At 43.8% G+C, this 13,478-nt stretch overlaps 1 protein-coding gene across 1 annotated transcript in view; it reads right to left on the bottom strand.

Moving 5' to 3' along the window:
- The window catches only part of LOC138648038 (calcium-activated chloride channel regulator 4A-like), a 39,755-nt gene extending 32,500 nt beyond the window's left edge, over positions 1 to 7,255 (bottom strand). Inside the window, exons 1-2 of the mRNA XM_069737510.1 lie at positions 7,044 to 7,255; positions 5,141 to 5,278 (exon numbers count right to left, since the gene is read on the bottom strand). Coding sequence (XP_069593611.1) covers positions 5,141 to 5,278; positions 7,044 to 7,202 — 297 coding nt within the window. The 5' untranslated portion in view covers positions 7,203 to 7,255. The remainder of the gene's footprint in view (positions 1 to 5,140; positions 5,279 to 7,043) is intronic.
- Positions 7,256 to 13,478: the final 6,223 nt, after the last annotated feature.

The raw sequence follows: 13,478 nt of genomic DNA, 5'->3' as shown, positions 1-13,478 counted from the left end.
TCTAGATTTCAAGCCATTAAAGGGGTTGTCTACCATTTTTGGTATTTTTTTTACTTAACCCTAGGTCAGGAGCATCTCTGGCACTCCCGAGTTCAGACACAGTGCACCTTACAGGCATAGGTTAGAAAACAGCATATAATATCTAATTATCTCAATTTCTGGGCTCTAAAAGTAATCAGTGACCTTCATAGGGATGTATTAAAGGAGAGTACACAAAATCAGATGCAAAATAAATAAAAAATTAATAATTTAATATGCAAAAATGTAAAAAAACAAAAAGTATTTACAGAGTATATATATATTGTGAGGCTGTGGCCTCTGATACAGCTAGGGGGCGCTGTTTGTTCTCCCCAGAATGTGCATGCAGACTGATGAAGTCCATAGGTGTGCATGAGAGTCACGGATCTCCGGTCTGGGTTTTCCAGGTGGCTGAAGGCCACAAGTTTGTGTGTGTTTAAAAACCCTGCAGTAAGGGGTATGGGTGTGTCAGGTGTCTGGCCAGGTGAGGCCAGGTGTGCGAGGGGCACGTCAGTGTCAGTCTGGTGTGTGCTGGTCTGCAGAGTGCATGGAGGCCAGCAGAGCCAGCACCCAGGGCAGCTGAATAGCCTGTCACCCGCAGCGTACAGAGATGCAAGTCGTCCATGGTACTGGTCTGGGATGTGGACAGTCCTGTGCCCGTAGGAGTCGGATGTGGATGGTCCTGTGCCCGGAGGTTGATATCCTGCGCCCGAAAGAGGACTAGCATGTGCAACGATTGCAAACAGGTGGATATGGTGCCTGGCTGCTATCCGGAGGATATCCTGAACTGTGTACGACTGTGTGAGTAATGAGTCTGTAAGAGACTGTGATACATCGATGAAGGACACCCACGAGAACTAGTCAGAGTAGGGCTGGCGTGTGTAGTGTCTGCAACATATGAGGCTGTGTGTATGGAGACGTATAGAGACTGTGAGATGGCGTACGGTCACCCAGGGAAATTGGACAAGGGAAGTCTGGCCTGTTTAGGGACCGCAAATCTAAAGCCATGTGATAAGCATTACTTTGAACTGGTGTAAACTGATCACTGAAGTTATAAGCATTTATGTGAAGTGGACTTTAATGCTGTGAAGAAACACATTAAAAGAGACTTTTGTGTTTGAATTTGTGGGTCACTGCTCCTTCACTGTGTACGAAGCTACTGCAGCTTTACTATATATATATATATATATATATATATATATATATATATATACACACTCCTCACATAATTAGAATATCATCAAAAAGTTAATTTATTCCAATTCTTCACTTCTGTCCCTACCATGGCTTCCGGTGGAGGAGAATGTGACTAGACCTGTCCATCAATCTCCTCCAATTGTAACACTTCACATGGTAAAGCTGTTTTTCTATTGGAGGAGGATGATGGACAGGTCTGGTCTGGTGGAAGCCATTGTATGGACAGAAGTAGTGGCCAGTGTGTGAGGAAAGTGACCTACAAAGGGATTTTTTTTAAATAATCAGTTATCCTTGACTCTCTTGTTCCCTATCCCGACGTGACAATGTGGGGCCTAGTGAACAGAAGACCAGGTTGCAAGGAAGATAGAAGAAAAATGATAGAAGTCACACAAGGCCACAGGATGAATGGCATAAAATAGAAGACAAAAGTGCTGATCAAAGGACCAGTGCAGGACAGGTATGGGTAGTGAGGGCTGTTGAGAGGTGAGTATAATATTTTTTTCACCCCTTCTCAACCGATTCAATTTACAGTGGGAACTGAGAATATTCAGACCCCTTTAACTTTTTCACTGTTTGTTTCATTGCAGCCATTTGGTAAATTCAAAAAAGTTCATTTTTTTCTCATGTACACTCTGCACTAGTGTTGAGCGATACCGTCCGATACTTGAAAGTATCGGATAGTATCGGCCGATACCCGAAAAATATCGGATATCGCCGATACAGATATCCGATACCAATACAAGTCAATGGGACATCAAGTATCGGAAGGTATTCTCATGGTTCCCAGGGTCTGAAGGAGAGGAAACTCTCCTTCAGGCCTTGGGATCCATAGGGATGTGTAAAATAAAGAATTAAAATAAAAAATATTGATATGCTCACCTCTCCGGCGGCCCCTGGACATCACGCTGCTAACCGGGAGGCTTCTTTGTTTAAAATGCGCGCCTTTAGGACCTGCGAATGACGTCCCGGCTTCTGATTGGTCGCGTGCCGCCCATGTGACCGGCACGCGACCAATCAGAAGCCGCGACGTCATTCGCAGGTCCTCAATTCCTAGAATTAGGAGTTTTTGTGAATGAGAATGACGTCGCGGCTTCTGATTGGTCGCGTGCTGGTCACATGGGCGGCATGCGACCAATCAGAAGCCGGGACGTCATTCGCAGGTCCTAAAGGCGCGCATTTTAAACAAAGAAGCCTCCCGGTTAGCAGCATGATGTCCAGGGGCCGCCGGAGAGGTGAGCATATCAATATTTTTTATTTTAATTCTTTATTTTACACATTCCTATTGATCCGTTACCGATACCCGATATCACAAAAATATCGGATCTCGGTATCGGAATTCCGATACCGCAAGTATCGGCCGATACCTGATACTTGCGGTATCGGAATGCTCAACACTACTCTGCACCCCATCTTGACTGAAAAAAAAACAAAAATGTAGAAATGTTTGCAAATTTTTAAAAAAAAGAATAACTGAAATATCACATGGTCATAAGTATTCAGACCCTTTGCTCAGTATTGAGAAGAAGCACCCTTTTGAGCTAGTACAGCCATGAGTCTTCTTGGGAATTATGCTACAAGTTTTTCACACCTGTATTTGGGGATCCTCTGCCATTCTTCCTTGCAGATCCTCCCCAGTTCCATCAGGTTGGATGGTGAACGTTGGTAGACAGCCATTTTCAGGTCTCTCCAGAGATGCTCAATTGGGTTTAGGTCAAGGCTCTGGCTGGGCCAGTCAAGAACGGTCACAGAGTTATTCTGAAGCCACTCCTTTGTTATTTTAGCTGTGTTCTTAGGGTCATTGTCTTGTTGGAAGGTGAACCTTCGGCCAAGTCTGATGTCCAGAGCACTCTGGAAGAAGTTTTCATCCAGGATATCTCTGTACTTGGCCGCATTCATGTTTCCTTCCATTGCAACCAGTCATCCTGTCCCTGCAGCTGAAAAACACCTCCAGAGCATGATGCTCCCACAACCATGTTTCACTGTTGGGATTGTATTGGGCAGGTGATGAGCAGTGCCTGTTTTTTTTTCCACACATACCTCTTAGATTTATAACCAAAATGTTATATCTTAAATTCATCTCATCAGACCAAAGAATCTTATTTCTCACAGTCTGGGAGTCCTTCATGCCTTTTACTCTATGTGAGCTTTAATATGTCTTGCACTGAGGAGAGACTTCCATCGAGCCACTCTGCCATAAAGGCCCAACTGGTGGAGGGCTGCAGTGATTGTTCACTTTGTGGAACTTTCTCCCATTTTCCTACTGCATCTCTGGAGCTCAGCCACAGTGATCTTGGGGTTCTTCTTTACCTCTCTCACCAAGGCTCTTCTCCCACGATTGCTCAGTTTGGTTGGACGGCCAGGTCTAGGAAGATTTCTGGTGGTCCCAAACTTCTTCCATTTAAGGATTATGGAGGCTACTGTGCTCTTAGGAACCTTGAATACTGCAGAAATTATTTTGTAACATTGGTCAGATCTGTGCCTTGCCACAATTCTGATTCTGAGCTCCTTGGCCAGCTCCTTTGACCTCATGATTCTCATTTGGTCTGACATGCACTGTGAGCTGTGAGGTCTTATATAGACAGGTGTGTGCCTTTCCAAATCAAGTCCTATCAGTTTAGGTAAACACAGCTGGCCTCCAATGAAGGAGCAGAACCATCTCAAGGAGGATCACAAGGAAATGGACAGCATGTGACTTAAATATGTGCGTCTGAGCAAAGGGTCTGAATACTTATGACCATGTGATATTTCAGTTTTTCTTTTTTAATAAATATGCAAACATTTCTACATTTCTGTTTTTTTTCAGTCAAGATGGGGTGCAGAGTGTAAATTAATGAGAAAAAAAAGATTTCTTTTAAATTTACCAAATGGCTGCATTGAAACAAAGAGTGAAAAATTTGAAGGGGTCTGAATACTTTCCATACCCACTGTACATCAAATTTATTCAATACTAATCAAATTTTTCCCCTGAATTGAAACAATTTGTACAAATCTAATTTTGGGAGATTCACTCAAGTCTAGTAACAAATATTATTTTCCCACAGATGGGTGGGGACATGCAGACTGCAATGCCATTTTGTGTGGCCCCCAACCATCTGTGTCTAGAGATGCTTGTCTGTATCTGTTGGCTGCCCACACAGAGAATTGCCACACAACTCAGGAGCAGAGACAGCTACTAATGGTGTAACATGTGGCTGTCATGGGTCCCCCGTGTATAAAGAGACTTATGTAACTTGACTCTTGTATGACACTCCATGATGGAGTATCTGAGTTTTATATGTGACTAGTATTCATGTAGCTCCCTCTATTGTGGTTTATGGTAGTTCTGAAAAGCAAAGCCGTTAGTACACAATAGCCATATTCCTCAAAGGTGCTTATTGGGGGAGAGGAAAACCCCATTCTCCTGAGTCCTGACTAGAGATGAGTGAACCCGAACATACTGGACAGTTAGTGTCCAGTAGTAAACACTAAAAACGGACTTTTCCAGGAAGTCCATTGCAATGTTTGAAGTTCTGGGGAAGAGAGAGAGAGAGAGAGAGAGAGCCTTCAAACTAGAAAAAATTGCTTCAAAAAGTTATCATCATCTTATCAAGATATTACCTTTCAGCAGGATATATTAGGTGATAATTTGGTAAATGCACCTTCAATGAATTTCTAAAATGCCTCATTGGAATGGCGCGCTTGTTGTGTATGCGCCAGTGATTAATTCATTCCCTTTGCGACCACAAGAGATTTCTGAGCACTGTACTTGGTTATCTCCAGCAGTCCCAAAGCCAATAAATGGAGCTGTAGTAGATGAATGGCCACCTTGCTAATCCAATGGGGTATTTCAGATCCCCATGCTCGGTATCAGTAGTCACCAAGTTATTATCTATCCTGTGGATGGATTGGGGTATAACCCTATATGACATCCTGTATTTCAATGTACCTTGTTATATGTTTCTGTTGTAGGTCTTGTATAGTTATTTTCAGACCAAGAATGAGGGACCAAAATCTTCACACTTCGTATGTATAGCCTCTTGCCTGTGGCATCAAACAAAAAACCTGTAGCTTCTTTCACCATATCCTTTTGGAAAAAAACAAAACACCGGAAGGTAAGTGCTAATTTTGTTTCCAATATGTCATACCAGTGTAGAAAAAGCAGGGAAACCTTTGAACACCACTTTGCAGTATACAGTGTATTATACTTCAGAATCTGCTTCTTACACTCATACGCAACATGCGACATACATGTAAGGAAAGGGTTACAAATTTACAAGATACACAATTCCTTTGGCTTTCTGTATTTAATTAAACCTAAGACTTGTTAGGGTCATCTTCCATAGTAAAACCCTTAATTGTTTAAGCTGTTTGACCACCATGTTACTTTAGAACAGGGATGGGGAATCTTTTTTCTGCCAAGGGCCATTTGGATATTTATACCATCCTTTGGGGGCCGTATACAAACTCCACCCACAAAGTACATCCTGACTCTAGCACTTGTTTCAGGACGTAATCTTTCATTGCATGCCCTTCAGTGTTCAGTAGTGAAAACTGTGTGTGTGTGCTAACAGAGCAAGAAGAAATTAATTAGCTGGTTGTAATGAAAATACACCTCCGTGCCCAAGAATGCGGTCCCTGAGAATCTGCTCGGGGGCTTGATAAAAGGTCATTGAGGGCCGTAAATGGCCCTGGAGCCTGAGGTTCCCCACCTGTTTTAGAACAACCAATAAAGTTTTAGCTGGCAACAACCTGGTGACTGAATCCTTTAGCAAAAAAAACCTATATTTATGTGACAGAATCCCTTCAACAGACAAACCCTATTCTTATTTGGCTCATATTTTTAGGAATCCCAGGAACCACCACTAGCTTATTATTATACCTGCATGGTAAACAATGGGGAAGGAACCTACAAAAAGTCTTTGATGGACTTAAAGGGAACCTATCACCCCCCCAGGCTTGTGATCACTTTGATGCTGCAGTGCAGACGAGTCGCATCATGCTGGAGGAAAGAGGCGGGGGGAGATGGGGGACAGCCGCAGATACTAACTGCGCATGCGCCAGATTCCCAGCCCCGCAGTGTGAATACATCAGAACACACTGCAGGGCAGGATCACTAGATCAGCTGATGGGACTTGAGGGGCAGCGCACGCGGCGCATGACAGAAAAATGAGAGCACAGCGCAGGCGCCGGGTACATGCATACAAACAGAGGAGGCAGCGCCCGGCTCACTGAGGGGCTGATTGATGGCTGGAGGCGGTTGAGTCCGGGGGAAACGACGTGCCCCCCGGACAGAAAACAGGTATGGCGCAAAAATTATAAAACTTAATATTGCAGCGTTATTAGGGAGCATAAAAAGAAGAGCCACCTTCACAGAATGCAGAAGGTGCCTATTTTGCTAAAAACGCCCAGGGAAGGGGGGTGACAGGTTCCTTTTAAGTTTTAGGCATCCTAAAATGGTGCCATTGAAAAATAAAAACTTGTCCTGCACAAAACAATGTCTTATAATACCGGTAGATATACTGATAAAAAAAAATTAGTTATAACAAAAATGCAAAAAAAAAAAAAAGAAAGAACAAATAGCAGTTCTCAGATGCTTACTCTGAGCTCCAAAATACTACTGAGAAATTACTTATAAAATAATTATTTTATAACTTTGCAAAATATTTTCACTTTTTGTTTGAGCCCTGTATTTTTCACCCACTCCTGGTTTTGGCTGACAAATACTGATGTGAAATACTGACCAAATAATGAATGTGTGAACGTGACCTAATAGTGATTGTCTTTTCACTCCATACAGAGATAAATGGGCTTTTCATATATTAAAGCTCACAAATAATGATAATTCTTACCTTTATATTCTCAATTATCTCAAGATCCTCCTTGACGTTAGGATTAATAGCGATAACTATATCTTCATAGCCTCCATTGTTGAGTTTAACCATGGAATTCTCACTATTGGCGAAAATGGGAAAAAGCAAAACTAATGCCAAAATATTTTTTGGTGTCATTGTCACCGATTATGACAACTGTGTGAACAAGACGCTATTTAAATATTGTTTACTCGTGTGCTGTATTTATATGTTTTATACCTTTTCAATAATTGTATTTGGACTTTGTTTCTGAAGTATTTTTTTCTGAAAATGATTAGCTCTTTACAACCAAATGGTTAGAGATAAGCTTTTTTTTTTTCAATAGTATTATTATTATTATTATTATTTATTATTATAGCTTTACATGTGAGGAGGGGTATACATAATAAAACAAGTACAATAATCTTGAAAAATACAAGTCACAACTGGTACAGGAGGAGAGAGGACCCTGCCCGCGAGGGCTCACAATCTACAAGGGATGGGTGAGGATACAGTAGGTGAGGGTAGAGCTGGCCGTGCAGCGGTTTGGTCAATCGGTGGTTACTGCAGGTTGTAGGCTTGTCGGAAGAGGTGGGTCTTCACGTTCTTTTTGAAGGTTTCGATGGTAGGCAAGAGTCTGATATGTTGTGGTAGAGCATTCCAGAGTAGGGGGGATGCACGAGAGAAATCTTGTATGCGATTGTGGGAAGAGGAGATAATAGGGGAGTAGAGAAGGAGATCTTGTGAGGATCGGAGGTTGCGTGCAGGAAAGTACCGGGAGACGAGGTCACAGATGTATGGAGGAGACAGGTTGTGGATGGCTTTATATGTCATGGTTAGGCTTTTGTACTGGAGTCTCTGGGTGATGGGGAGCCAGTGCAGGGATTGACAGAGGGGAGAGGCCGGGGAATAGCGGGGGGACAGGTGGATTAGTCGGGCAGCAGAGTTTAGAATAGATTGGAGGGGTGCAAGAGTGTTAGAGGGGAGGCCACAGAGCAGGAGGTTACAGTAGTCAAGGCGGGAGATGATGAGGGCATGGACTAGGGTTTTTGCAGATTCTTGGTTTAGGAATGTGCGGATCCGTGAAATATTTTTGAGTTGGAGGCGGCAGGAAGTGGAAAGGGTTTGGATATGTGGTTTAAAGGAGAGATCAGTGTCAAGGATTACCCCAAGACAGTGGGCTTGTGGGACTGGGGAGAGTGGGCAGCCGTTTACTGTAATGGATAGGTTCGTTGGGGAGATCGCGTGAGATGGGGGAAAGATGATGAATTCTGTTTTGTCCATGTTAAGTTTTAGAAATCTAGTGGAGAAGAAGGATGAAATAGCAGACAGACATTGAGGGATTCTGGTTAGTAGGGAGGTGATATCTGGTCCAGAGATGTAGATCTGTGTGTCGTCAGCATAGAGATGATACTGAAAGCCGTGAGATTCTATGAGCTGTCCCAGGCCAAAGGTGTAGATGGAGAAGAGCAGGGGTCCTAGAACTGAGCCTTGCGGGACTCCGACAGATAGGGGGCGAGGTGAGGAGGTGGTGTGTGAGTGGGAGACGCTGAATGTACGGTCAGTTAGGTATGATGAGATCCAGGATAGGGCCAATTCTGTGATGCCAAGGGATGAGAGGGTCTGCAGCAGCAGGGAATGGTCCACTGTGTCAAAGGCAGAGGACAGGTCCAGGAGGAGGAGGACAGAGTAGTGTCGCTTGCTCTTGGCGGTTAATAGGTCATTGGTGACCTTAGTTAGGGCAGTTTCAGTGGAGTGGTGTGACCGGAAGCCTGATTGAAAGCGGTCGAAGAAGGAGCAGGAAGATAGATGGGAGGACAGTTCAATATGGACATGTTGTTCCAGTAGTTTTGAGGCAAAGGGGAGAAGTGATATAGGGCGATAGCTAGATACAGAGGATGGGTCAAGAGAGGGCTTTTTGAGGATAGGTGTGATTGTGGCATGTTTAAAGCTTGAGGGGAAAATGCCAGTTGTTAGTGATAGGTTAAAGAGATGGGTTAGGGTTGGGATGAAGACTGTGGTGAGGTTTGGGATGAAGTGGGATGGGAGTGGGTCAAGTGCACAGGTGGTGAGATGCGATCTTGAGAGTAGAGTGGAGAGTCCGTCTTCTGTAATGGTGGAGAAGTTGGTTTTGGAGGTGGAGGGCTGGGTAGTTGGGAGGAAGGGTTCTGGGGGTTGTTTACTAAAATTGTCTCTGATGTTCTCAATTTTCTGCTTGAAAAATGAGGCGAAGTCTTCAGCTGAGATGAGTGGGGAGGGAGGAGGTGCTGGGGGACGGAGGAGAGAGTTGAAGGTGTTGAATAACTGTTTGGGGTTGTGAGACAGGGAGGATATGAGAGATGAGAAGTAGGTTTGTTTTGCTGTGGCGAGCATGGTTTTGAAAGCAGTGAGGGACTGTTTGAATGCGATGAAGTGCTCGATGGAGTGGGATCTTTTCCATCTGCGCTCAGCAGCTCTGGAAGCTCGCCTCAGTTCTTTTGTCATGCTGGTGTGCCAGGGTTGTCTGTTGATTTTGCGAGCTTTGGTATGTGTGAGAGGGGCAAGAGATTCCAAAGCTGCAGCTATTGTGGTGTTATATAGAGTGGCAGCATCATCCGCATTGTGTAGGGAGCTTATGTCTGTGAGAGGGAGGAGGGATTCAGAGAGTGAGTGAAGATCAAGGTGTTTAAGATTTCTGCGAGGGTGTGAGAGTTTGTGGGGTGGGGGTTGTAGACAAGGAGTGGAAAGGGAAGAGAATGTAAGTAGGTTGTGGTCAGAAAGAGGAAGAGGTGAGTTTGAGAGGTTAGATAGGGAGCAGAGGCGGGTGAGAATGAGGTCCAGTGTGTGACCATCTTTGTGGGTGGCTGTAGAAGACCATTGAGTGAGGCCAAAGGAGGAAGTGAGAGATAGAAGTTTAGTGGCAGCTGAGAGGGAAGTGTCAATGGGGATGTTGAAGTCGCCCATGATGATAGTGGGGATGTCAGCGGCGAGGAAGTGGAGTAGCCAGGTGGTGAAGTGGTCGAAGAAGGTGGTGGCTGGCCCTGGGGGACGGTAGATGACAGCCAGTTGGAGGTTGGAGGGGGAGTAGATGCGCACAGAGTGCACCTCAAAGGAAGGGAGGATAACAGAGGGTGGCAGTGGGATTGGGGTGAAGGAGCAGTTATCTGACAGGAGAAAACCAACTCCTCCACCATGCTTGCTGCTGGGGCGGGGTGTGTGAGAAAGGTGGAAGCCACCGTAAGAGAGTGCCGCAGGGGAGGCTGTGTCAGAAGGGGTGAGCCAGGTTTCAGTGATGCCGAGGAAGGAGAGTTTGTTATTGATAAAGAGGTCATGGATAAATGGAAGTTTATTGCAGACAGAGCGTGCGTTCCATAGTGCTCCAGATAGGGAAATTGGGGGAGTGGGGGCAGGATGAATGGGTATGAGGTTACTGTGGTTGCGAGGACGTGTAGAGGATCGTGGCAGGGGATTAGAAATGAGTGTGGGGATGTGATGAGGAGGGCCAGGATTTGGGGATATGTCGCCAGCAATGAGGAGCAGCAGACAGAGCGTTAGAAGGTGTGAGCTGAATAGGTCATGATGTGGCCGTGTGTGCCTGGCGAGAAAGGATTGTATGTGGAGGAATAGTTCTGTGGAGGAGGTGAGATGACTGGGGAGGATGGAGGGAGAAATGACTAGTTCTTTACTGGGTGGAGGGACTACAGGAGATAGGAAGAAATAGAGTAGTATGGGGGTGAATGTGAAAAGAAACCGAAACATTATAGTGGTTTTCTATTCCTTTACCTTCCAGTCAATTCCAGTCCAATTCTAGTCTAATTCATAGCAATTAAAAAACTGCAATTTAAAAATGCAATTTCTAAGATGGTCAGACACGTCTGGTCAGACTCATGGCTATTTAAGCTTCCTTATTTCTCCCCTTTTGCGTCAATAAAAAGAAAATACATCATGTCATAATATTAAAGATTTAAAACAGTTTCTTGTGTCCAGGGTGAGTTAAATCTCAGGAACCAATGACATTTTGGTAAGATAGTTAATGCTGGATTCATATGTACAATATATGAATAAAAGTATTGGGACACCACACATTACACGTACAGAAGCTTTTATGACATCTTGTTCTAAATCATCCATGGGCATTAATATGGAGTAGGTTCCCATGTTGCAGCAAAAAAAACGCTTCCGCTCTTCTGGGAAGGCTTCCTACAAGATTTTGGTGGGTGTCCGGAGGAATTTCTGCTTGTTTATATAGAACAGTATTTACGAGAACAAACACTGGTGATGGATGAGAGGGTATGATTTTTAATCTACGTTCTAGTTCATTCCAAAGGTGTTGGATGGGGTTGAGGTCAGAGATCTGTGCTGACCAGTCACACTGCAACAAAAATGGCCTCTTCCAAACTGTTCCCATAAAATTGGGAGCATGCAATTGTCAAAATTTTTTAGCTATGCTGTAGCATTAAAGGAGTTGTTTAGTGATGAGTTATCACCTATAATATGGACAAGTGATAACTTGTTGATAAGTGGGGGCCCAACCGCTGTGATCCACACCTATCGTCAGAATGAGAAATTGTATGCCTGTTAGAATGGATAAGCAGTATACCTGCTTAACTTGTGCTCCATTAATTCCTGAGCCCTGAGCTTGATTTTTTCCAGAAGCTCCAAAGAAATGAAATAGGGCTGCGGTAGGGCATCTAACCTAATGCTCCATATTGTGAATCTTTAGGTATAAAAATTCCTCATTCTACACAATCGATGGTCTCGGACATCCCTACGATCAGTAGGTTATCACCTATTTTTCGGATGCGTTATAACCGACAGGTGATAACTTGCTTTAGCCGGATAATCTCTTGGTCCTGGACCAAACCTTGTAAATCACCCCACATTCTTGTCCCTCATTCACCAAACTTTACAGTTGGTACAATGCAATCAGGCAGGAAACATTCTCCTGGCATTTGTCAAATCCAGACTCATCCATCAAACTGCCTGATAAAGAAGCATGATTCATCACCCCACATAGCACATATCAACTCCTCCGAGGTCCAGTGACTACCTACTTTACACCACTTCCTCCAGTGCTTGCCATTGGTGATGGAAATCATGCCATGATCCGCGAGGAGCACTATTTGTGTGCTGATGTTAATACCAGAGGAGGCTTAGTCTCTGCAGGTATTGAGTCAGCAAATTGTTGGTGGTGGTGATGCAGAACAGGGTTTGTAAGGTCTTATAAAGTCAGAAATCATATAAGAACCTAATGAATTAAAAATTATAGCCTTTAATTAGACATTTTAAAAAATGCCCTATACTGAAACCATGGCCTGTAAACACAGGACACAAAAATCATAAACAAAAAGTATTATTAAAAACATGGAACATTAACAAAGGTATATCTGATAGCCCTACGCTGCTCCTGTGCTTAATACCTGCCTGTCAGCAGAGGTTGGCACCCTAGGGGGTGCATTGAGATGCCCCCGCTCATGGGCGGCTGAAGCTTAAAGACCCTGATATCCCCTATATCCGGCAATGTGTCCCGTCTCCAATCAAGTAACCACTAGCCCTATACAAATAACAATCCTGCAGCACTAAGGGAGTCTCTATACACCAGAATCCCTGCGAGAAAAAAAAAACAGAGCTGATAACCTGATTTATAGATTAGTAGATCAACAACACTAGTGACATCACCCTCATTGGAGAGCACCAATCCTCATAAGTAAAGTTGTTTGACAAAATGTATAATAGTCAAATTTTCATTATGGTAAAACACATGCGTTTCATCTACGGTATAAAATATAAGTACCTGCATCCTATATATCAGATAGTTTATTGAACTGGTGAAATTAGAATCAGCCAAGAAAATATAATTCAGATATGGGTCCCCTTTTCTGGAGTGTAATGTTATTTAGAAAATATAGATATTATAAAAGCGGATTAGTACTCATCCACAAGGGCATGTCACCTGATCACTGCCTCTTCCTCAATGCCCTGCTGGCTCATCAGGAGGCCCGATATCGCATGTTGCATCTGATGTTAAGTTATGTACATCACAGTTGACCAGTTTAGTCCACCAGTTTGGTCGTGCGTCATCGGGAGGGCGACAACCAAGATATGGTTTTGGCGGACAGAGTTTATTTAAATTCCATTGGTAAAAACATTTTCCTATCAGGTCTACAGGATGAGATTAAGGATGAGGTGGTATTGTTGAGTGGCGAAGGTTCTAGAGTCATGTAGGTGTCTCGACCTCCTTCCTTGACGGTTTTGGGTCTAATGTGCCACATGCTCACTGCCTCGTGCAATGACTTAGGATGGGGTTGGAATTTTGGTTGGGTTTTACAGGGTCCAAAAATAAATAAGGTTATAGTCTGTTTTACCGTGATTAATAAAGCAGTGGCCATTCGTTCACCCAACAACGGTGTCTGTGTTGTTGTTTTTATTAGATATAAGGCTTTGTCATTCTTGTAG

This window comes from Ranitomeya imitator, chromosome 8, assembly GCF_032444005.1.
Source record: "Ranitomeya imitator isolate aRanImi1 chromosome 8, aRanImi1.pri, whole genome shotgun sequence".
NCBI lineage: Eukaryota > Metazoa > Chordata > Amphibia > Anura > Dendrobatidae > Ranitomeya > Ranitomeya imitator.
Note: the sequence above shows the minus strand (reverse complement) of the source record. Positions and strands in the feature narration are given on the sequence as shown.